The 27,140-nt window shown below is 39.8% G+C and overlaps 1 protein-coding gene across 1 annotated transcript in view; it reads right to left on the bottom strand.

Moving 5' to 3' along the window:
* Positions 1 to 524: 524 nt before the first annotated feature.
* Positions 525 to 27,140, bottom strand: part of LOC134349267 (BTB/POZ domain-containing protein KCTD16-like) — a 288,249-nt gene continuing 261,633 nt past the window's right edge. The window contains exon 2 of the mRNA XM_063053320.1: positions 525 to 3,168. Within this exon, the coding sequence (XP_062909390.1) occupies positions 2,720 to 3,168 (449 nt within the window). The 3' untranslated portion in view covers positions 525 to 2,719. The remainder of the gene's footprint in view (positions 3,169 to 27,140) is intronic.

Genomic DNA, 27,140 nt, shown 5'->3' on the forward strand with positions numbered 1-27,140 from the left:
GCATTCCACGAAAAGTCTCAGGTTCAGTCGATTATGTTAACGTTCTTGTTTGTAGCAATGTGTAATGATTTCTTCAGATTATCACTTACATTTCATTAAATATCTCAAGGCAAAACACTGCAGATGCTTGGAATCTAAAATATAACAGAAAATTATGGAAATAGTCAACAGATCAAAAAAGCAACACACACAAAATGCTGGAGGAACTGGGCAAGTCAGGCAAGATCTATGGAAATTTCTTTCCAGTCCTGATGAAGGGTTTTGGCCTGAAACATCGACTATTTATTCCTTTCCATAGATGTTGCCTGACCTGCTGAGTTCATCCAGCATTTTGTGTGTTGCTCTAGATTTCCAGCATCTGCAGAATCACTTCTGTTTAAGATGACAAGGAACAATGGATAGGGAGTGAGTTAACGTCCGATATATCAATGTCCAAATATTCGTAACATTTTGTTTTAATTGACTAATTGTGTTGCTTCATATTGTAGTATAGTATATCAGCAACCTGACTGTTTTGTGTATATATATCTTTATTTATAAATATTGTGCATTTCAATATACTGTATATTTAAATTATACACATTTTCAAACATTACAAGCTGTCAGTCACACATTTCTTTAGTGTCCGTAATTTGTAAACCAGAACAGTGCAGTACCACAGAAAGATTGACCAGTTAGATGGAGGTATTCAAGAACACTGTGTAATATATCACCTTAATTCACAAAAGCCAGCATACTACAGAATCCAGTAAGCCCAACAGTCTAAAATGGTGTCTTGGTGGCCTTTGGAATCAGCTGATTTCAAATTATTACTTGAAATGACATGAGTGATCTCGATGATCAAAAAAGTAGAGGCTGGAACTGCCAAATTGGCAATACTTTTCTGTCAATAATTTGCCACTGACAAGACATGTGCTGAACCCGTGTCTCAATCCAGAATGGGCTTTCTTATTTGAAAGGTGATACTTTGGATGTCATTCCTCAGCACAAATGATATTATTACAGTGAGGAAAAACCACATTTCCAACTGGTAAGCAAAATAACTGAAACAAAATGAGGTGTGTCCTTTAAAGGGCCTTCCTACAGTTGGAAAAAATAACCTAGAAGACCCTCAGATTGTATTTGTCACAATGACATCACGCAAAATGACTGATATTTTCAACCAACACGAAATTACATCATCTTATTGCACATTTAAAAGACAGTGAGTTAAAAAGTGACAATAAAACTCCCTTGATAATGCACCTATATGCCTGCCATTATTCAGTTGGCCCTTTGTAAGATTTATGATCCCTTTTCTTTGTATCCAACTGAAAGAGAGGGGGAGGAACAGATGATATGTGTTGTTTTATTTAATTAACCCTCTAAGAAGTGGTTTATTCATTTCTAGATTCTGCACTAATATAATAACAAGGGGCACAGACCACAAAGAGACCAAAGCATAACACATAAATCACAGCTTTCAGTACCAAACATTCAAACAATTGAAATATAAATATTCTATTAAGTTCATACACAGTGCAGGGATACTAACATAGCCCTCAAAAGGGTTTTATTTCATGATCTTAACCTGAAATTGGTAAACTGATCATCAGAGACCCACCATTGTAGCAGTATTTCATGGAAGAGACAGACTTGTGCTTCAACATCCCAGCAGGGAAATAAGTATCACAAACTTACTGGAAATAAAAAGTCACACGTTGCAAGAGAGTTCCACAGATCTCCAAGATAAGAATACTATTCATCAATAGACTGTCAGTCATTATCCAATTAAAACATCACACAGTGAATACTGAATCTCACAGTCACATTTTGTTTGGCTAAATCTGCTTTGCACCAAACTATTCCTGTAGAAGGAAGAGCGAATGGCAACTTCTGCAGCCACTGGAATCTAGAGTAAAAATGGATCCTTCACTTTAGAGTCGGGCACTTGAACAGTCAGTGTATGGAATCTCTGCTTAGACCCTCATTACTGACACAATGTAGTCAAAACTTTCAATGTGCTTTTTCTTCTAAGATGCATATATCTTTGTTAATTTAAGCAAGCTGGTGAAATTCGCTTGTGATGCAGCTGTAAGATATTTCGCAATGGAACTGTTGAGTAAATTAATTTCTTTTTGACAGCACTTCCAAGTGAGAACAGATCTTTTTTTCTGTGATAAATACTAATAATATTACAATGAATAGCACGGTAACTGAAGTCTGATTCACAATCTGCACACTTAAATACATGCAGGTATCAGAGCAGGGAGCAGGAGAGAGCCAGAACCAAGAGACCAGTACGAGCAGGAACACATTGGCTCCCTGTTGATTTTCAGAACAAGTATTTTGCTTCCATTTTTAAGTGGGGTGTCTGAAAGTTTAAAATGCGACACGATCCCCTGTCCCATTTATCTCACTCTCTCAGAATGTAATATTAGTGATTCAGATTTCCAATGAAGTTTGATCAGCAACGTATAAGCGATCAGAACTCAAGCACGTCTCCCTAATGACCTTGTCCTCGTTTAGCTTGGGACTTAGTGAAAGAGATGAACACTTTTCGGACATAGTTGGCGATGAGAGAAGAAAGCCGTCTAAAGCTCGGAGGAGGAAACATGGTGCAATGAGGGACCAGGTGCGTGGTGGAGAGGAAAATAGCTGCAGCTTGGGAACAGGGAAAGACGGACCCAGGAGAGCCCAGAAGCATGGAAGAGAAGGCTGTCCTGTGCAAGGACCTGGCCTATAGGTGGTACTTCCGTAGCAGTTCTAGTTGCCATGGATACTTCCGTTCTGGGAACCTATCAGGTATTTTAATTTTAAGAAAATCTTGGATGCATTTCTCCAGCTCCTCTTCAATAGTCAGTTTTTCTTTGACTTTCTTTTTGCTCGTGTTGGACTCCCGGGATCCACTGGTGAGCATCCTCAGGAGATCACTCTTCCTGCGAAATTCGCTTTGTTGCACCTGCTGCACCGGCCCTTTCTTGGCCGGCCGGTCCAGGGTCTGGATGTTGGACTGCCGGGTCACTGGGCCGCAGATCACTGTCTCCTGTGGCGAGCTGGCCTCAGACTGGCTGTCGCAACTCGAGGTGGACAGTTCATTGCACGACGTTACACTCTCTCCATCCCTTTCACTTTTATCATTCCGGCAGCCACATTCACAGTGAGGTGAAGGCCAACGAGAAGAGCCACCTGGAACAGAGAAAATACGATTAAGCAGAAGGAAACCATTATGAGACCCAGACAGTCAGGAGTGAGATTGATGAGCAAGGACCTGGACTGCTTGATGGATCAGGAAGAAATTGATTAATCAGAAACTATCACTGTTGCAGGGATTGGCTATGAGGGACATGGGCATGAGAGACAACGGTAAGAAGGAAACTTAACCTCAGCAGGATCACTGTGCTAGCTGCCCCAGGAATGACTAGTTATAGTCACTTTTGCCACCATGTGACTTAGTTTCTCCCACAATAGTACAAAAGGCATATAATGTATAGAGTTATAGAGCACTACAGCATAGAAACAGCCATTCAGCCCATTTATCCCATGCCGTTCTAAACTTTTATCTAGTCTCCGCTACCCGCACGCAGACCATATCCCGCCAAACCCCACTCATCATGCACCTACATGCAGAAATTTAAATAATATCATTCCTGAGATATTTCAGCACTTGTGCTGTTTCTTTGACACATTTTGCTTTTACATTTAAGATATACTTTATACCATCATTAAAAAGAAAAGCAGTTCCAGGTTGGTCCACCAGATGAAATGATGACTCATAAAATATAAGAAATAAAAGAACATCCAGATTAAGTTAAACATTGCCCCTAAAGTGAGCAAAACTTGGTATGTGGCCACAATGAACAGTGTCTTAATTTTCTTCCCTAAGTATCCCGCAGCAAAGCTCAACCTCTGCACAAAACATCATGAGAAGGACGAGCTTTAATTCAGTTGTGATTAATTAGTTATTCATAAGAATATGAATAGCTATAAGGCTCCTCAAGCCTGGTTTACTATTCATGATGATTGTGGCTCCAACTAGACTCTCTAGCTTAGTCCCCATGCCTTCTGTATCTGGCCCAAGTCTATCTCAAGCATGAATGATTCCATCTCCACAGCTCTTTGGGGTGGAAAATAGCAAAGATCTACTCTCATTTACATCTTAAATAAACAATCTCTTATTCCAAAACCATGCATCAAATTCTAGATTGTAAAGGATGTAAAGAACATCCTCTTTGCATTTTTACACATTTCAGTGAGATCACCCTTATTCTTCTAAACTGCAACACTATAGGCTCAATACATTATATTTTGTCTTGGTACATTATATTTTTATCCTTGTTCACCTTGTTTGAAGCGTTTCAACAAAGATGTACAAAAAGAACAGGAAGAGTGAATAGTGCTTTTGCCAAGCTACATTATTATAAAATAGAAAGAAGTCAAAGTGAAATAGCTGGGAAACGGGATTGATGAGATTTGCACTGTGGACCAGCATAGACTGGACAGGCCAAAGTACAAGTTAAAATGCATTGTCATTCAACCACACACAGGTACACTGCTAAATGAAACAACGTTCCTCTGGGAGCATCGTGCAAAATACTGCACATAAAATAATATTGACAGATAACAAAAATATTCTGTAGAAGTTCAGGTTGAAATAAAGTGTATATTCAACATATAGCTAAATATACAACAGTATAATGCTCCTGGAACTGTCATAAATAATGTGTACTGGATGGTAGCAAGACGTCTATATCTTATGGAAATATTTTTATTTTTAGCACTAGATTCTTTTCATTGTTATTTTATTTATTTGTTTATTGAGATACAGCACAGACCAGGCCCTTCTGGCCCTTTGAGCCGTACTATCCAGCAACACGATTTAACCCGAGTCTAATCACAGGACAATTTACAATGATCAATTAATCCATCAACTGGTACATCTTTGGACTGTGGGAGGAAACAAGAGCACCAAAAGGAAGGCCATGCAGACACGGTGAGAATTTACAAACTCCTTACAAACGGCGCGAAATATTCTTGCCTGAGCTAAAGGTATTTTGAATGCTAGTTAAGATATAGGTAATTTAAATAGGTACATCTCACTTGTAACCTTTAAGATTTAAAGCAGTTATTCTGAAAACTCTTTGGGTTACCATCCCCTTGACTCCCAAACCAGATCCCCAGCGCCCCCGCTTCTTTCAAGATGTTACATAAAAACTAAAAAGAATTTTGATATTTGATGCACAGTGGAAGAAAATATGAACTGCAAATTCAAAGCAGTGACAAATGATTACAAAAAATATAAAGATTTATTTAAAACTGCAAATAAACTTACTTAATTACAGTAAAAACAATTTTCATGAACAATTTCAGAGCATACATTAGTAGTCCAACTATTCACGACTTCATTGCTTTATCACCTTTCAATAAGATGGATAGGCTTGGTGAGGTAATATTAGCTTCTGAAGAGTAGGACAAATGTCACTCAGAAGGAGTCTCAGATCCCCAAGCAGAAGCTAAGGGTAACAAATTGGAGAAGGTCCCAACAGCCAATGTTGCATTTACATAGGATTAACTTGGACAGAAATGTGGAGACGACAGATTTGATTTTGATTAGGTTCACCTTATTTCCTTGCAATTTGAAGATTGATTTCATTAAACTTTGCGAACAATTCTGACAAATAAAGAATGTCATGCCTAACATCTTGAGTTGATTATTGAATTAAGTATTTAAGCCTTCAAAGAATTTTATCACAGTTTCAAAGAAGTGCAGAAAAGCATCTCAGACAGTTTCCTTTTGAGAGCCATCTGACTTCTGAGTGTAACAGCAAGCAGGCCAACTGCTCATCCTTCTCAATGCAAAGCTCTCGAAGTTGTCAAGAATTGAGAGCATGGGATTTGATTTTACTTACCACTGTGTTAACAGTATTTAATGAACTGTGCAGCTGGTCACTTCGGTTTTTTTGTGACAAGATGTTCTCTTTGAATGAAACAGTGAATGGTAAGTAGGATAGGTACAGCTTCTTTCAAGAAAGTAATAGCTCCACAGAGCCGTCCTGTTATTGATGGTGATCCATCTGGCACACAAGCAAGAATGTTGGTGAGCAGAATGTCCTTCTCTTTAAAAAAATGCTCAACAACCCAAAATATTAACTTCCCCTTCATATGTTGCTAGTACCCTTGAAAATAACAACTCTTGAACCACGTTTTCATCTTTTTATAAAGCAAGCATAACCAAAAAGTAAAGATTCATTGGCTGGCAACATTGAGTCATCCAACTGCAGACCAACTTAGTTGTCCTAAGTAGGTTGCACAACGTGACTTCCATATTCTCAGATGTTTCATCTATTCCTCTATGGTCTGGTGACTTATGCAAAACCGTACTCAGACCCTCCCTTACTGCTGGCAGAGTCTCCTCCAACTGGGCTTTCAAGATGTAGCAAGAAATGTTGTATGAAGTACACAAACCATCCCTGTTTTGTGGTGGAGTGCTGGCAGATGGTATAAAGTGCTTTCCATTTCTGAAAGTATTCACAAAGTGACTGAAAATAAACCAAGCTCCTGTTTGCTTTATCAGAGTGTATTCTCTTCAAATGTTCATGAAGCTTGGATGGTTTTATTACCGCAATTGAAATTTTCACACAACTGGTACATTGGCTGCTGTTGGCTGCTTGGTGTTGTTATAAACCCATATTTCAGATACTCCACATGATATTGTTTACACTGCTTTTTCATTTGATTTGCTTCTGCCATTTTCGTTATAGATTAACGATCACAGCCAATCGCCTATTGCTAAAGTTCAACCTTGGGTGCTGCGATCAATAAAGGGGAAGATGGTGATGTCATCATAATTCAGGCAAAACCCAACTCTTTGCCTAAAGGTACACGAAGTGGGGCAGCGATATCTCAGTTTGACGATGAGCTACAGAAATGCAGTCAAGACCATCTGTCCTCCTGCTTCACTACGGGACTCAGCACTGCACAAGGGAAGAGCACAAACATCTTGCCCCTGTAAGGAGTTTGTATGTTCTCCCCATGACTACCTGGATTTCCTCCAGGTGATCCGGTTTCCCCTCACAGTTCAAAGACGTGCTATCTGATAGGTTAGTTGGTCATTGTAAATTGTCCCATGATTAGGCTAGGGTTAAATCAGGGATTGCTGGGCCGCACAAAGTGCCAGTCTATTCTGCACTGTATCTCAATAAATAAATAAATGAATCTTTGTAATTGTCCTTGATCATCAAGTATGTTTAAAAGCAATCCACTGGCTTTTGTCAGTAGTAAAATGTTGAGTGGCTTTCAGTCCAGTCTGTGGGTAATCTCTCTGGACCCACAACCTGAGGTCAGGTTTCGCTTGAGATCTGCTCCACTTCACAGGATGCCTACAGCACCACGGCCTTCAGCATGAGTGGATCTGCAGAGTAAGACTGTGTCAAAAGCATGAGCGGTGAGTGAGAGCAGCTGCCCAGATCAAGTGTGATCTGGCCCATTTCATTAAATTGAATAAAATCGAGTGTCTAGTGGGAACTGCATTTGAGGGGAGCATGAATCATTATTTCACACTGCAACCTCTTCTTCGATCTATATGTCCTTTATCTGCATTTCTCCAGTGGGAGTCTGACGGATGGATTTAAGCTCTAATATAGCTATATGGTGTTTTATTATAAATGAGAAAAGCCTCGTGGAGCATCCAAACACCATCTTTTTTGTTGCTTTGGACTGTTACAGATCTCTATACAATCTGTTGCATTACATTGATATGCTTCTGTGTATTGCATGATTACTATTCATCTGGGATTCTGTGTGAGATTGAAAGGAAATCTCAATGGGTATTGCCTGCCACTTCCATCATCCAAATTTTAAAGTTCTTCTTTACACTGCTATCAGCCTGACAATGACAGTTTCTCTCAATGATCCTGAAGATAATAGTTTCAAAGAGTTCTTCGAACATGAAACATAGCGGCATAGTGTCACCAACCTTTTTAAGCCCAAGATCCCCTACCTCAGCCTTAGTGAAAGGCAAGATCTACCCACTGAATCATTTAGAGAAAAAACAACTCAGATTGTACTTCCAACTTGAGGCCTTTTATTTGGGCTAATTGTATTTGAGTTACATAAAATGCTTTTGTCAAACTTTCAAATTAATTCAACTAAGAAAACACTGTAACTAACATATCAAACAGGCCATAGCCATCTTTCTTTAAGAATATTACAATACTTCATACCTTTTGTAATAACTTCTACTTTGAAAAAGGACCGCTCTACGACTTCATGTCCAAAGGAACAACTTTATGTGGGATGGCAAAACCAATGCAGCGGAGGGGCTTATACACACATGCGCAGAAAAGACCGGAAGTAAAACCCCGCAACCCCGGAAACAACCTCTGTTTACAAACAGCTTTCCATAGCGGGAGTATTGCTATATTACCATTATCCTAATTGGTATTAACTTATCTTTATAATGCTCACATTACAACACTTCTCCCCCTTTAAATTCCAACGTTCCCCAAATGTAAAAGAACTGCGAAACAAAAAACAGTGATGTAATTATCTTGCGTACCTCTGAAACTTATACTAGTGTCTCAGTAACAGTTTACCAATACAAAACACCTGAAAAACATGGCAGATTCAATATTCAGTCTAACAAAGGAAACTGTCCATTCAGATATTCAGTCTGTCAGGAGGTTTGCGAGGGCGCTGTGCTGCAGCAGATGACAGTTATGAAATCTAAGTACAGGAGCTGTCTAACTGACAGGCACTTCACAGACTGTCTCAAAAGAGGTTGTTTCCGGGTTGTGGGGTTCTAGTTCCGTTCTTTCTGCCCAGTGTGCATGTGTGTAGCTCCCCCGCCATGCACCGCGGTAGAAAAGACCGGAAGTAAAACCCCGCAACCGGGAAACAATCTCTCTTTACAAACAGTTTTCAGTAGCGGAAGTATTGTTATATTACCATTATCCTAATTAGTATTATTTATTTTTATAATGCTTACATTACAACAGTATTTGTGTATTTATTTTTCACTTTTTTCGGGATCTACTGGGAAAGTTTCAAAGATCGACCGGTCGATCGCGATCGATCGGTTGGCGACCACTAGTCTACAATGTTGTACAGAACCCATTAAGCAGCTAATGTCTTCTGCCTACACCATGTCCATATCCTTCCATTTTCTTCGCATTCATCTGGTTATCTGAATGTCTCTTAAAAGTCCCTAATGTTTCTGCTTCTACCTCCACCCCAGGCAGCACATTCCAGGCATCCACCACTTTCTGTGTAAAAAACTTGCCCTTCACATCTCCTTTGAACTTCCCTCTCTCACCTTAAATGCATGCCCTCTGGTATTTGACATTCCACTCCTGGGGAAAAGATACTGTCTGTCCACTCTATTTATGCCTCCCATAATCTTATAAACATTTATCAGATCTCCCTTCAACCTCTGCCACTCCAGTGAACACAACTCAAATTTGTCCAACCTCTCATTATAGCACATGCCCTCAAACCCAGGCAAATCCTGGTAAACCTCTTCTGCACCCTCTCTAAAGGCTCGACATCTTTCCTATAATGGGGGAACCAGTACTGTATGCAGTACTCCAGTCGCACCCTAACTGGAGATTTATAAGTTCTTGTTTAAGCAATTAATACTGCTTCTATGCATTTGTAAGTTTTGCTGCTCTTTAATTTGACACAATCAAATGAGCATCACATGCATTACTAAATTGATGCTCTTCATAAATGCTTTTCCCAGATCTAGTATTTCATTTATATTAACAGGAAAGGGTAATGCTTCTAAATCTTTATATTATCTAAACATGTTAGATGGGTGAATCAGTCTTGATTGATCCTTGAACATAATTTGAAAGGATTTGCAATGAAGGAAGATAAATAAAGGTTTATCTAGATTGATTCCTAGGATGGAGAGATTGTCACAGGAGGAAAGATTATGCAGAGTCTTCCTACATTATCTGGCGTTTAGATGAATGAGAGGTGATTTTACTGAAATATACAAAATTCTTTTTATTCCTGACAAGGGAGAGGCAGAATACTGTTTTACTTCTGGTTGAGATGTCTAGAACCAAGGTCTCAATATAAGTGACTACCTTTTCAGAACTGAACTATTTGGAACTGACAGAAGACTTTTTTTTCCAGCTGGGGCCTGTAAAACCAAAAGGGCAGCGGGAGCTCAGGTGGTAAGTAAATTAAATTTTGTGATTAATAGATTTCCAAATATGAATGGATCAAGAGAAATGGCACTGAGATAAAAGGTCAGCCATAATCTTAGGTTGAGGTGCAATGTGCCAAATAACCTACTCCTGCTTCTATTTTTTATGTTCTAACGAAAACACATTGACCCTTGTTACTTGTTTATGTAGCTTGGTGCCTGAGACAATCTCAAGTGACTGCTTTTAAGTAACAAGTCTTCATTTCAATAGATGGATGATATAAATGTTGCAGATTCCTCTGCATTTTATATAAGTCAGCTGAAAAGGTCACATACGGAAATTACTGCCATATTTGCACTTGACTGACTCAATTATCACACCCATGGAATAGCAATAAACAGAAAATATACCTGACAAATATGGCATTATAAAAGCACTTCATTATGTGCTGTTAGAATAACTCATGAACTGGTTACAGCTGCTCACTGTACTAACAAAATCTGAGTTGAAGTATTTATTCCAAAGTCATTCTTTAAGCAGTGAAGAACAAGAAACAGTGAAGGTCCAAAGTGTCTGTATACATGACTCACTAAAATTTGGTAGTGAAGTGCAAAAAAATCAGGAGGTCTAATTCTTTACTACAGAAGCATTATTCCATTTATCGAGCGGATGAGATTTAGCTATAATTCTACAAGACCTAGTAAGGCTACTTTAGATTGCCATGTGAAGTCTAGGAACTGTGTTCTGGGAAGCAAATAGCTCTTCCAAGCATGTTAGCAAGCTGCAAATGCTTAGAATACTGTATGGAGAGATTGCCAAAATTAATTTATATTCCTTGCAAGACAGAGAAATTAAAATTGAAAGGAAATTGTAGATAAGAGAACATTTTCTTAAATCAAAGTTAGAACATAGAGGAGAAAAGTTAGAAAATACTTTTACACACAGAAAAACCATGAGACTCTACTGCAAAATAAAATGCTAGCCTAATTAATAATTTTATATTTAAGTTAGTTGTTCGCCAAACATAAAATATGATGTTATGCCATTTAAGTGGGGACACATACACATTAACCAGAATGTTAAGACATAATAACATCAGAAGTAAGGCATTCAGCCATTACATCATTCAACAAGATCACTGTTACTGTCCTACCACAGTGGCACTTTTCTACACTGTCCCCCAAACCCTTCCTATCAAAGAATAAACAAATATTCTCAATAGTTGAGCATCCGCATCCCTCAGAGAAAAAAATCTCCTTAGATTTACAGTTTAAGTAACTTTCCACCATCGCAGACCTAAATATTATCCTCATAATGTTATGTCTGTTAGTTCTAGCCTTGTCATTCAGGGACATCATCCTCTCAGAATCCAATATTCCAAACCACTAAAGAATTTCATAACTTTCGGTTAGATCACTTCTCATTTGTTTCATCTCCAGCAAATATAGGCCCAATGATCAACAGCTCTGTAAAGTACAATTCAAAAGAGAATTGTACTTATCCCTGAAATCTGTCTAGTGAGTCTTTGTTGCACTACCTTTAAGCCAATTTCTTATGTGATATTTCAGATGACATCTCTTCAGTCTAACAACAGTGTGCAGATAATGCTGTGTGTTAACAAATTCCAAGTCACCGTCTTCTCACCCATTGAAGTATAAGCTTCACAAAAGAGTAGTCCTGTAACAACTTGCCCACAGACTTCTCCCTTAACAACATCTCACTCCAAAATCTCTGTAAATGTACCAATATACAAAGCACTGGAGGATCTCAGAGGGTTAGGCAGCATCGGTGGAGGGAAATGGACAGTCAACAGTTCTGATCGAGATCCTCAATCTGGACAGAAAGTAAGAGGGAAGATAGTCACTATAAAAAGACGGAGAAAGATCTGGGTGGGTTCACGGGGTGGGGGGAGGGTTAGGCAAATGAGGGAGAGAAGGGAGAGAGGGAATGATACCAGAAACTAGGAAGTGACAGGTGGTATAATAAGAGGTCAAAGATGAGAAAATCAAATAGGAGGGGAAATAAAGATTAAAGAAACAAAGATCAGCTTTGTCACATGTTCAGTACATAAAAACATCGAAACATACGGTAAAATGTGTTGCTTGAGTCAATGACCAACATAGTTAGAGGATGTGCTGTGGGCAGCCTACAAGTAACGCCATGCTTCTGGCACCAAGATGGCATGCTTGCGGTTTTCAAATCCTAATCTGTAAATCTTTGGAATGCAGAAGGAAAACAGAGCACTCAGGGGAAATCCATTCAGTCAGGGGGAGAACGTACGAATTTCTTCCAGACAGTGCCAGATATGAACCGAGGCTGCTAGCTCTGTAATAGAATTATGCTTATTGTTATGCTACTGTGCTATCCATGGGAAGAATACAAGGGAGGGAGGCGAGGATGGGAAACAGTGCGAGGGATGTGTGGGTGATGGGCAGATGGAGAGGGTGGGCCAGGTGAATGATGGAAAGTGATGGAAGCTGGTGAATTGGGAGGAATGTGAAAAGAAAAAAGGGAGAATATGGAGAGAGGGGGAAATGGTTACCAAAAGTTTGAGTAGTTGATGTTCATGCCACCAGGTTGGAGACTGCCCAGGTGGAATATGAGATGATGTTTGCCTAATTTGCAAATTGCCATGACTAAGCAGTGGAGGAAGCCGTGGAAAGACATGTATGTGTGGGATTGGGAGTGAGATTAAAATGGGCCAGCAGAGTCTTTGGTCATCTGAGGAAAATGAGAAGTCAAATGTGGCTCAAAGTTTATGTTCAATTAGGCAGCAGTTATTTTTCATTCCCTGACCACCATACTTCGATTCGCCTAGACCGCAAAGACGTGGTGATATTTCTGAAGATGGAGGAGATACAAGATACAGAAGTCCTTGTGGACAGGTTGCTGAAAGTAAGCATGCAGATTAGCATACGATTGAGAAGGAGAATGATAAGCTGGCCTTCACAGCAGGAGGATTGAAATATAAGAGAAGAGATGTCCAAGTCCACAGGGACGAGAAGTGAACCAAAGTTAGCATCCTCTCTAAGCATCAAGAGTCAGATTGCGCTCAGCATGCTCCCATTGGTGGGCTACATTATCTACATGCCAACACCCAAAATGGCACTCTCTTCATGAGTTCTGTTATGTGGGTTGGTTGTCCGTCATTTCCAACGATGATGTAATCTGTGCAGGAGGGGTTTTATGGTGAGAAAGCCATTGCACTGGGGCAGTTTCACTCTCTCGGCCTCAAAAATCTTGGTCCAATGGCACAAAAAATCATTATGTCTGGGGATTTCCTCGGCTGCAGTGGATAGCCATGATGCCTTCTGTGTCTCGTCATGCCCTTTACTCTCCACAAAGCGATGCAGCATCGCATTCTTGGCCATTGGATCTTGTAGTTGATCTCATCCACCCAGTCCATCAGAAATGGCTTTGCATGCTGGGGTAGGTATATCTCTATCTCACCGGGGTTGGAGATTAACAGACGGATTCCTTGCTCTATGGTATTTCAAAATCTGGATGGCCTTGAGAACCTGAAGCCTTGCCCCATCTGTGACAGACTTTGCTGATCCTATATCAGTTACCTAAAGAGTTACAGAGATGGAGTGGGAGGGGGTTCCCTGGTTGCCTGTCTAAAAAGAAGCAATAATAGTATTATTTTTCTCTACTCCTACGCTCAATTCCTTATATAGCAATTCTGTACCTGCATTCTAACATTCTGTGATTCATATTGGAAGCCTCTTTGGTCTAGATCTGATGAAATATTATTTTCCTCTCTTCACAGATGCTGCATGATATAGTTGCTCAGATGCTCAACGTATTCATTCTTTTTTGTTCTTTTGACAATAGATACTAGCAGTTTATCATGTTAACTAATCCCTAATTTCCTGCTTTCTTTCACTTGCTTTTGTTGAACAGCTCTCAAATTCTTTCATTACAATTAAAACAAAGATGTTGTCAAAGATACATAAGTACTTTCATGAACTGTGACAACAGTTCGTTTTAATGTTATCAGGAGTCATTTGGGGAACAATATTCTGCTTCAGTATGATGCATAAACTGACGTTTCTTTTGGGGATAGAGTTTATGCATATTAAATATGGCACATTGACAGCTCAGTGAGTTAAGACCTAACATAATAGCTAGAGAAATCCATGTCTTTTTACTGTATCACCACATGCAGATGATTGGTTTATATGTTTATTATTCACTAATTGTGTATTTTTCACAGTGCTAACAGTCATTTTGTGGCAGAAGTAAAGGTAAGCTGATGAAAGGTTCTGAGATTCGACCAATTTTCAGCCAATCAAGGGTGCCTGCCTACAATCTGATGACTTGTACAAAGTGAGCTGTCACTGCTGTCCACACCAGATAAAGGGTCACAATGACAATATTAATTACAATGCTTACACTTTTTAATCTAATTCAGGTTTGTCAAGTCATCGTACTTCCCACATTCCCCTATGCTTTGCAGAAGTATAGCTGCATCAATCTTAAATGACTGGAGTTGACTTATTCTTTATATCTTATTCAGTAAAAGAAATCTTTTCAAACCTGTGCAGAGTTAAAAATAAATCTTCAGTTTCTGTCCATTCAGATAAAATATAAATTTTGTGAAAAAAAACATTATTGGTATAAAAATAGTTCATAATACTGACAAGTTTATCTTCTGACATAAGTAAGTGTAATCCATCATTGCTATTGAACATGGACATTTTGACATCACCACAGCCATGCTATAAAGCTGAATAACATTCCTAGTAAAAAGTTTCAGAAGGTTAAGAAGAAGACACCTTAACAAACCTACTTTGCTTATTTATCTCCTCTGGTGTTACACCTATCATTAATCACAAGAGAAAGAAGCTAGATGTGCATCATTGGCACTTCAGGATGGATTTCAAAAGATTGAACTAGACCAAAAATAAATAGATCTCCTTCAGGGAACAAAGGTGCTGCATTTTTAAGGTTATCAAATCCAGAGGTATTATCAATAATGACATTTTTTTTTGTTTTGATATGTTGCTATGATGAAGTTTTCACAGAGGACCCAGGGCAGATGCTTACAAATGCTATTGAACCTTATAATTTCCAGAAGGGGTACATGGATAGAAAAGCCTGGAAGACATACAGTAGATGCCTTCCACAACTGAAATCAATTCAATACAGCGATGAGGAAAGTGTTTCTAGTAGCAATTAATTCAGTTAACAAAGAATGCAATCTAACTGTCTGAAAAAACAAATGTGGCATCAGGAAATGTACGTTGCTGAATCCTGACTGAAATAATAATGGAAATTGAGTTAATCCAAATTGGGTTAATACTAGAACAAAAATGAAAAGGAATCTAAAACGGGGGATTAATCAGAAAAATCCACCAAGCTGCTGACACAGTTAAGAGGGAGGCCAAATGGAGGCTTTTTTGTGTAATATAATTCTATGACCCACTATTAGTTTGGGAAAAATTCTAAAAAGGAGCTCTCTGCCAAAAAATAAAAATGGCTAATAAAATTATTTTGGAGGACTATTTTTCTGTTGGGAAGTCAATAGTCCCAAGGATATGGAAGCACCAATATTAAGATATTGGACAACACACATTTTGTATGTATTTCTGGTAATGACACTCTAGGAAGGGTATTGAGCCTCTGGAGGGAAGAGGTTGACCAGAACATTGCCTGGATTGGAATGCATTAGCTAGAAAGAAAGAGAGATTGAATAAACTCAGCAGTTGTCTCAGGCTAAGGAACAACCTGATGGAAATATGTACAATTGTGGGAAGCAAAGGGAGAATGGATAAGGGAGAGCACCATATACTAGAGGACTTTAAGTTGAGAGGAGAAATTGAAATGAGATTTTCAAGGTAAAGTTTTCTTTTACACAGAGACTGTAGGTCCTGGAGATACTGGCAGGTTAGGTGGTAGAAACACAGATGATAGCAATATTTAAGAATAACTTATATAGGCATATGAACCAGCAGAGAATAGAGTCATACATAGCATACACAAGTAGATGGGAGTAGTTAGATTGGAGTCAAGATCAGCCCAGACATGATGGGCTGAAGGGCTTCTTCTTTTGCTATGTTTGATGTTCTGCTGGTATCATTACACATTGGACATTAGGAGGGAACTAAGCACCTTTCTGAAATCTAAATTATGTTGCCAACTTAATCACCAAGGGCGTGCAGGCTGATAGGTTAAGTGATTCCTGCAAATTGCCCACAGTATAAGAACCTGAGGGGAGTTGATTGGAATGTAGGGTGAATAAAATTGGATTAGTGTAAGATGGTTGATGCAGATGTAATGAGCTGAAGGTCCTAGTTCTGTCTGTATTACTGTATGACTTACCTTAACTGCTTTAAGGTGACAGCTGTGCATAGTGATTACTTTTGCAAACTTTAGATCAAAGAACACAGCCCCTGAATGTAACCTTGGATCTAAAGGAACAGAAACTAATTAGAACATCATGCTAGACAGCACTATGCTGAATCCTCTGCCCTGCCAGAAACATTAGTTAACTCCTAATGTGGGCGTCAAGATAAATAGTGTAATTATTTTGTTTGAAATATGGAACTTTATAAACAGAACCACTATGGGGAGCATAAGTATCATTGGTGGACAACAGAATAGATTAGTTTTATTAAAGAGGACAGTTGCGGTTAAAAGGGAATAACCTTGTACAACTTTACCTGCAAGTTAGGATGAATCATATGCAATGATTGTAGGATATGCAGCAACTGAGCACGGCAGCATTAGCACCCAATGTAATGGAGGTTGCCGAACCCTGTCAAATCCATCAGCGTCAGAGCCATTTAAAGGTGGCTGTGGCGGCAACTAATAAAATTAATCGGCAAATGCAGCAGTGACCCAGCAAGTAATTAAAGTTCCTAATTAGTGAGCTGTTTTCCTGGGCCGAATGCTAATTTCAACATTGCTGTGGATACAGCCTGGTGCTCTGGAAGCTAATTCTGCCTGAGCCGTCCTCTGGTGAGAGCAGAGTTCAGAAGTGTCCTGTTTTCTGAGGATCGAAAAATAACAGACATCAGGCAGGAGATGTAATAAGGATTGTTAAAAATACCTACAAATGCCAAGGGGTGCACTGCTGACTATTTTATCCCAGCACTTCCCCTCTTTGAAAGTATTCTACACTCTGCATATTTTCAACTACAGCAATCCAAATAGAGGTTTTTGTTTTGTAGATTTAATTAACATAAATCAGTAGGGTATTAAAATAAACCACTTAATAAATTCAACAACAGTGATTTGCTAATAAAAGAATATAGAACATAAAGGATCAGATTTAATATCACTGGCTTATGTTAACTTTACAGCAGCAGTACAATGAAATACATGATAATTAGAGAATAAAAACTGAAATACATTAAGTAGATATACTGTATGTCGACTAGTTAGCTAAAAATAAGCACTGCGAGAAAAGCAGAAACAAAAACGTAGTGAGGTAGTGTTCACGGGTTCAATATCCATTTAGAAATCGGATGGCAGAGGGGAAGAAGCTATTCCTGTATCACTGAGTGTGTGCCTTCAGGCTTCTGTACCTCCTTCCTGACAGTAATAGTGTGAAGAGGGCATGCCCTGGGTGATGGAGATCCTTAACGATGGATCCCTCCTAAGGGACTGCTCAATGAAGATGTCTTACGTTGATACTATGGAGGCCAGTGCCCATGAAGGAGTTGACTAATTTTACGTTGATGCATGTTATGTCGATCTTATGCAGTAGCACCCACACCCCCCCATACCACAAGGTGATGCAGCTAGTCAGAATGCTCTCCACAGTACATTTGTTGGAGTTTTCGAATGTTTTTTGTTGACAAACCAAATCTCCTCAAACTCCACTGTCTCACCTTCTTTATAGCTGCTTCAATATATTGTGTCCAGGTCAGGTCCTCAGATATATTGACACCCAGGAAGTTGAAGTTGCTCACTCTCTCCCCTTTTGATCCCTGTATGAGGATTGGTTTGTGTTTCTCTGTTTTACTTTTCCTGAAGCTAACAACCAGCGCTTTGGTTTTGCCGATGTTCAGCGCAAGGCTGTTACTGCAACACCACTCAACTAACTGGTATATCTGGCTGCTGTACGGCCTTTCATCACCATCTGAAATTCTGCTAACAATGGTCGTATCATCATGCAGATTTATAGATGCCATTTGAGCTTTGTCTAGATACACTGTCATGGATGTCGAGAAAGTAGAGCGGTGGGCTAAGCACTCATCTCTCTGCAGATGGAGGTACAGAAGCCTAGGTTCTGTAGCTTTTTGATCACTACCATGAGAATGATGGTGTTAAATGCTGAGCTATAGTCAATAATCAGCCTCCTGACATAGGTGTTTCCATTGTCCAGGTGATCCAAGGCTGCGTGGAGAGCCACTGAAATCGTGTCTGCTGTAGACCTATTGTGGCGATAGGCAGATTGCAGTGGGTCCAGTCTTTCCTGAGACAGCTGTTGATTCTAGCCATGACCAACCTCTCAAAGCATTTCATCACTGTAGGTGTGAGTACTACAGGACGTTAGTTGTTGAGGCAGCTCACGCAGTTCTTCTTGGGCACTGGTATAATTGTTGCCCTTTTGAAGCAGGTAGGAATCTTCGACTGTAGCAGTGGGAGATTGAAAATGTCTTTGAATATTCCTGCTAATTGGTTAGCACAGATTTTCAGAGCCTTACCAGGTACTCCATCAGGTCCTGCTGCCTTGCGAGAGTTCACCCTCTTGAAAGACAACTTGACATCCAGCTCCGAGACAGAGATCACAGAGTCATTGGATGCTGCAGGTATCTTCATAGCCGTGGTTTTATTCTCCCTTTCAAAGGGAGCATAAGAGGCATTGAGCTCATCTGGTAGTGAAGCATTGCTGCCATTCATGATGTTGGGTTTTGCTTTGTAAGAAGTAATGGCCTGCAAACTCTGCCGGAATTGACATGTATCCGATGTCACCTCCAGCTTCTCCCAGAAATGTTTCTTAGCTCGAGAAGTAGCCCTCAGCATGTCATATATGATTTTCTTATACAGACCTGGATTGCCAGACTTAAATGCCACAGATCTAGCCCTCAGTAAACTACATACCTCCTGGTTCATCAATGGCTTTTGGTTTGGGAACGTACAATAAGCTTTTGTAGGTACACACTCATACACACGGGTTTTAATGACGTCGGAGACAACTGTGACATACTCATCCAGGCTCGAAGATGACTCCCTGAATACAGTCCAGTCCACTGATTCAAAGCAGTTCTGTAAGTACTCCTGTGCCTCCCTAGTCCATATCTTCTTGGTCCTCACTACTGGCGCTGCAGTCTTCCGTTTCTGCCTATACTCAGGGAGTAGAAGTACAGCCAGGTGATCAGACTTACCAAAGTGTAGGCATGGATAGTACGGTAGGCACTCTTGATTTTAATGTAAGAGCTGCAACATTACCTGGCGGCTCTTGAACTCAATCTCCTAATTAAAGAAGGCCAACACACCATTCACCTTCTTAAAAACACTATGGACTTGCTCAGTGATTTTGAGGGATCAATGGATATGGAAACCAAGATCCTTTTGTTCCTCTACACTGCTATGAATCCCGATTTTAACCAGGTATTCTACCTTCAAATACAACCTTCCAAAGTGAATCACTTCATATTTTTCCAGATTGAACTCCACCTGCCACTTCTCTTCCCAACTCTCAGCATCTTTCACTACCTAGCAAATGACTGGCTAATATACTGTCACTGGTGAGCAAGGCAGAGGACTTCAGGGCAAGATTGCTGTATTGGAGGGAACTGAGGGATTGCTGCATTCTGTGTATCACTGAGACAAGGCACACCCTCCCAACACTCTGAACATGATGCTACAGCCCAAAGCGTTTTCAAACCCACTGGATAGACCGAACGGCAGGGCCAGGGAAAGGTAGATGTGGCAGCGTCTGCTTCAAGATAAATTCATTGTGATTCTCAGATATAGTGTCCTAGTTGCACTCTTGTCCTCCCAACCTGAAATACCTAACGATTAAGTGCCAACTGTTCTACTTACTGAGAGAATTCTCTGCCATGATCTGACTGGAGCTTACATACTGCCAAAGGCAGATGTCAAGCAAGCACTCGATGTATTGAGTACCATGATTAACGAACAAGAAACAGCTTACTCTGCTTCCACAGCTTTGCTGGGGTTTTTAATTGGGCTAGCTTGAAGAAATGTTTGTCCAGCTACTATCATCACATCATGTACAGCATCAGAGGACATAACACACTCAACCACTGATGCACTACCATCAATAATGTGTGCTGTTCCATCCCTCAACTCCACCCAGCTGTCATCTTCTTATCTGCATACAGGTAGAGGCTAAAGAGCAAGGCACCAGAGACAGGGAAAACAAAGGGGTGGTCAAGGAAGAGCAGCTATGGGATTGCTTTGAATTGGTGGACTAGGCCATGTTCAAGGAATCGTCAAAGGAGCTGAATGAATATGGCAAAGCTTTTACGGACTTTATAAAGACACTCGTGGATGAGCATGTCAATTAGAGTGTTGCCCAACCAGAAGCCCTGCATGAACCTAGAGATCCATCATCTGACAATCCACAATCACACAGCACTTATGTCCGCTGTGATGACGTGCTTTCAGAGGTTGGGCATGAAACATATCAACTCCTGCATGAGGAGTAATTTAGATCCACTCAAATTTGCCTACCATCACAAATGGTCCACAGAAGATGGCATTTCATTGGCTCTTCACTCAGATCTGGAACATCTGGACAATGAAGATGCATCCATCAGGATGTTCTTCTTCGATTACAGCTCAGCATTCAACATCATCCCCTCAAAACTAATCACTAGATTCCTAGACCTAGTCCTTAGTACCTTCCTGTGTAACAGGATCCTCAATTTACACGCTACAGACCTCAGTCAACACGGATTGGCAACAACATCTCCTCCACAGTCAAAGGTGCACCACAAGGCTGTGTGCTTAGTCCTCTGCTCTTTTTGCTTTATGCATAGTATAACTCCAATATCATACTTATGTTTGTTGATGCCACCACTGTTATCAGCTGAGTCAAAAGTGGTGACGAATCGGAAAAACGGATGGAGATTAAAAATCTGTTTGAATAGTGCCACAACGACAATCTCTCACTCAACATCAGCAAAACCGAAGAGCTGATTATTGACTACAGGAGGAAGAAAGCAGAGGCATATGAGCCAGTTCATATTAGGGGAACAGAAGTGGAGATGGTAAGTAACTTTAAATTTCTTGGTGTTAGCTTATCAGACGATATGTCCTGGGAGCAACACCTAAATGCCATCACAAAGAAGGCATGATAGCACCTCTACTTTCTTAAAAACTTGCATAGATTTGCTATGTCATCTAAAGTTTTGTCAAACTTCTATAGATGTACAGTGGAGAGTATCCTGACTGGTTGCATCACAGCCTGGTATGGAAATGCCAATGCCCAAGAATGGAAATGTCTCCAAAAAGTGGTGGATACGGGCCAGACCATCACAGGCAAAGCCCCCCCCCCCTCACCCCCATCATTGAGCACAGTTACAAGGAGCATAGCATCCACTATCAAGGACCCCCATCATCCGAGCCATGATCTTGTCTCATTTCTACCATCAGGCAGGAGGCACAGGAGCCTTAGGTCCCATACTACCTGGTTCAGGAACAGTTATTACATTGCAACCATCTGGCTCCTGAAACAGTATGGATAACCCACTCATGTCAATGCTGAATTGACTCCACAATCTAAAAACTCACTTTCACGGACTCTACAACTCATTATTATTGATTTACTTTTTTATTATTTGCATGATTTGTCTTATTTTCCATATTGGCTGTTGCCAGCCTTTGTTATTTTTAGTTTTCATAAATTATATTGTATCTCTTTATTTTCTTGTAAATGCCTGCAAGAAAATGAATCTCAAGGTAGTATAGTTTGAACTTTGAACCTGCTATACTATCCACAACACCACCAACATTCATCTCATCTGCAAACTTACTTACACACTCTTCCACTTCCTCATCCGAGTCATTTATAAAAATTACAAAGAGCAGGGATCCCAGTACAGATTCATTCATCACTGGCTTCCAGGTAGAATATGTTCCATCTACTGCCACCCTCTGTCTTCTGTGGGCAAGCCAATTCTGAATCCACATAGCCAACTATCATTGGATACTGTGCCTCCTGACTTTCTGAATGAGCCTACCATGGGGAACCTTATAAAATGTCTCACTAAAATAATGAATATTTTCTTGGAAAAACAAGCAGTTAATTAATAACGCAAACAAGAGGAATTCTGCAGATGCTGGAAATTCAACCAACACACATCAAAGTTGCTGGTGAACGCAGCAGGCCAGGCAGCATCTCTAGGAAGAGGTACAGATGAAGGGCCTGACGAAAGGTCTCGGCCTGAAACGTCGACTGTACCTCTTCCTAGAGATGCTGCCTGGCCTGTTGCGTTCACCAGCAACTTTGATGTGTATTGGTTGAGTTAATTAATAACAAGGGTTACTTCTCCAATGCAGTCACCTTTAAAATAATAGTCCACAATTAAGTGTATCCTTCATGTGCCAGTGAATGATTACATTATTTAATTAAATAGTTCAGAAGTATACAGATTATGCACATGGGCTTATGGAACCAATTCCTCAACAATAAAATAAAAACACAACAAAAAATAAAATTCTATATACAGGCTTGTTCCTGAACTCTGTTTGCAAATGTGATTATGTAACATTGACAAGAATCAATTGTCTTGCTACCATTGTTGACTTTTGGAGAAATGTCACAGGAGGCTGAACAAAGTTAGTTAGTTCTACGAATTTAGAATGTTTTAATACTTCAATCAGGCTTACATGCAGCTTCTGTCCTTATCTTTGTCACCACCTGGCACTCAAATACAGGGTCTCAGTTGGGTTATGTTGCATTTAGCATTCCTGTTGAATGTCTGCATTTCCTATATGCTCAGATGGAACAGAGAAAATGATTGCCAAAAGAATCATATTTTTGAAATTGAAGAATGTTTTTGTCAATACAAAAACATTTATATTTACACAACAGATCAATTTAGCCATTTCCACAATGGGTAAGTGTCTAGTTCTAGGGCAGGTTAAGACTGACATTTGTTAACCACTTACAGTCTATCACTATTATGGATCCAATATTATTAGAAAAGCAGGTCACCAATGGGATAGGATGGAATGGCTGGGAAGGGAAATGAGAAATGCCTGTTTTGAAAGCTGGAACCAAGAATAATAGGTTAATTTACTCATTTTTGATTTCATATGAGAGTTTATTTTCCTTATCAATGTTAGGAAGAAAACTGCAGTATTAAAAAGATGTATGGTGGCACTTGAGCTGATGTGAAAAATTAATATTAGTTGCATGTAATCCCAAAGTGGTTTCATGTCCAAAAGAGTACATTTGCTGATTTACAAACATCCTGTATCTTAAGCCACCATCATTTCCATCCCCTTCCATCATCTCCCTCCCCCATCTACATTCACCCTGTTTTACTGGATTTTAAAATTATCTTGATGTCCTGGTTAATATCTATCTCTCAAACAAAACTAGATTAACTGTTTATTTATCTTACTTGTTTTCCCAGGTCCTTAGTATCAGTAAATTAGCTACTGTGTGCCAACAAAACCACTTGAAAAATAATTTGTTAGTTGCAAATGGATTTCAGATGCCCTGATGCTATGAAAACTGCAATATAATCCATTATCATTTTCACAACAAGGCATCGACCACCCTTTATGCAAAGAGCCCACGATACACAAAACAGCAAAGTGAAATGCTATCATGTCATGTGCAACTGCCAACAATAATCAATACACCTAATTCTCCGCACACTATTTCTGAACTTCCATTAACAGTTAAGTACAGATTACTCAGCACATTAAACAGTGGTGCTCATTTGCTCCAGTCTGCTAATACATTCAGTCACTAACACTACCTACTTATGAAGTAATAGCTCATACTAATTGCACATGCAATAAATTGTTAATAAAAATAATACGATTCACTTGACAATAATTGTGCAGCAAATTATAGCCAAGCTGTTGAGCAGAGTTTTCCCTTCCTAATATAAAACTAGCAGCTTTAATTTTAGCTATCACAATAAAATAGCAAGGAAGGGCTCTAAATTTATCCCAAGTGGGTGAAGAAATTAAGTTAACGCCTTTAAGGTCTGGAAATAACATAAGGGCTTGCCAAATTGTGTGGTTAAGAAAGAATCAGTTCAAGAATATGCAGCTTCCACTACTATGACTGCCATGCCTCATTGATATTATCTTGTCACACTTGCTCATGCAGTTTCACCGCCGATGAGCAGCTGTCCAATCTGAAGAGACCCATCTCCTATCATCTCAAGAACAGATGCAGCTCCAAAACTGACACCTCAATAGAACTATGCTGCCAATGAAGTTTCTGGAAAACAACTCACAGCATGGAAAATTGCCTTGATGCTTTAACACAGTGGTAGGTGAAGCAGCAGAGTGATTGAATACACTCAGGCGAGTCACATTTCCTTCGGATGACAGGTAGGGATGTGAAGCACTCTTGCAAGAAAATTGCAGTCTAGCATCAGAAAATTTCAATAAGATCAGTTTTAATCTAGGACACAAGTGCTGGCCTGGATAGATAGGCATGATGTACGTCTTCTTACATCAGTTTTTGAATCAATGGTTTTCCCTATCTTCTTAGAGGTTCCAAATCCTTTCATCCTTTGACCTGGTAGCGATTACAAGATTCAAGATTGCTTAATGTCTTTTCCAGTACACAAGCGAAAGGAGAATGAAATAATTGTTACTCTGGATCTGACGCAGCACAAAAAAAAAGACACAATAAGAAAAAGAACACAATAATAATTAAAAAAAAACACAATACATACAAACACATAAGATAGCTTCTATACATAGATTGATTGTATGTCCATAAAGTGATGCTAGGCAGAGGAGTGTCTGTACATAAGGTTACTGACATGGACTAATAAAGCAGAGGTGGTTGGGTCAGTGGGTAGAAGTGCGATCAGTCCTACTGTTTGGGGAAAGTAACTGTTTTTGAGACTGGTGGTCCTGGTGTGGATGCTGCGTTGCCTTCTCGCCGATGGGAGCAGGACAGACAGTCCATGAGTAGGGTGTGTGGGATCCTTCATGATGTTACTGTCCTTTTCTGGCACCTTTCTGTGTATATGTCCTTGTTCATGAGTAGGTTGGTGCCAGTGATGCATAGTGCATTTTTGACTACCCTTTGTAGAGCCTTTCTGTATGCCACAGTGCAGTTTCCATACCATTCAGTGATTAGCTTGTTCGGATGCTCTTATTGTGCATCTATAGAATGACATCAGTATAGATGTGCATCGTCCAGCTCTTTCAGCCTCCTCAGAAAGTAGAGGCACCAGTGAGCTGTGTGTAATGTGTTCTCCCATTCACTCCCTGATGCCTTTATTCTCATTTAGCCTCAGAGCCAATTCCAAGGTGTTATTGTCTCCGTTTGGCTCACAGCTTCCCGGTACAAACTGTAGGAGTCTGAGCAAAACCTTTCCACAGCTGATTAGAACAAACAGCCACAAATCCTTCTGTGAAAAGAACTGTGTCGTCGCAAGAGAAGGCCAACATGGCGAAGGGTCTCATCTAGATTCTCCAACTCAACGAAGGACAGTAAGGTAGATATAATTAAACTGGGAAAAACAATGAGCACCTGCAACTGTATGGTCATATTGAGCACGGCATACCCCTCTAACGTGAACTTATTTCATTGCTGCTTTAATTCATAGTTAAATGGAAATATACATCTTACAACTGTATATTTTGAAGTTGGATCAGTCTGGAATGTAATCGAAAAGATATATTCAGTAAATCTAACATTTAGAAATAATATGTGGATTTTACCGCTAGAGTGACGTCTATCACCTGTATTTATCACCTATAGCTTGGGAATCACATTGGCAAGGTCCAAAGTTGTTCATAGCCATCCACTTCCTGGGCTGTTATTGGTACTCACTTGCTTAGAACAACCAGACCTATGTACAGGCTATACATGTGAATGAACATTTAGGAGACCAACTGAATAGACTTGTTATGGGGCTTGCAAGGATCTTTTGCCTTGTGGTCACATTTCTAACTTGTGAACAGCTCGGGTTACAAATAGTTCACAAATCAGAAATCTGGAATCCGTTCATAACCCCAGGGAGGAGTTGTTGCTCTATTAGCTATAATTCATTAGCACTGTTTGATTTTCAGTGTACAGACCCGTTAGGTTACATATCTATACCACCAGGATGTTAATTCTGTTTCAGCTCCTTGGAAGAATGGATTGCTGGTAAGTGTTTGAGAATTACCTACACATCCTCGAGTTCACAGGGACTCAGTTAGATCACACTTGAAAACATATACAAGGAGCATGATGTTTGATTAAGCATACCTGATTGACATGGTAGAGGAAGCACGTAAAATTTATTGTCATTTAATCCTGAGTATTGCAGCCCGGGTTACATTTCACAAGATCGAGTAAAACCCATTGCATGCCTTACGCTAAACTCCCAAAACCAACATTCATTTCTGAGCTCTGTTTTGGGAAGAGGTTACCATGAAGAGAAAGAAAAAGATTCAAGGCTATGCTCAAGGTTTCTTTGAAGAAACACAAGAACCCACACTTCTAGATGTCTCTGGCCCACAAATATTAAAAGTAAAGAATGAAAATTCAGGATGGAAGTTTTTAAAAGATACTGAATATACTGTAAATCTGAAAAGCACAGAAATGCACAGCTTGTCAGGCAGTATCTGTGAGACTCTCTAGGCAGTAGAAGGTTATTTGATCATCAGAATTATTTATAGTGCTGGTGCATTTTGTTGCAATCCAAGAAAAGGAATGTACAAGCTGAAGGTGGCTGGTCAATGTTAGGTTAAAGGGGGAAGTTATTAGTGCTAAGGGTGCCCTGGTTCCAACTCTCGCAGTTAAAGATTTTAATTGACTGATCACAGACAATGGCAAAGGCATGATCTATGAAATGCTTGAGCCATTGAGAGGCCCACTTGAAAAAGAGT

Source organism: Mobula hypostoma, chromosome 7, assembly GCF_963921235.1.
Source record: "Mobula hypostoma chromosome 7, sMobHyp1.1, whole genome shotgun sequence".
Lineage (NCBI taxonomy): Eukaryota > Metazoa > Chordata > Chondrichthyes > Myliobatiformes > Myliobatidae > Mobula > Mobula hypostoma.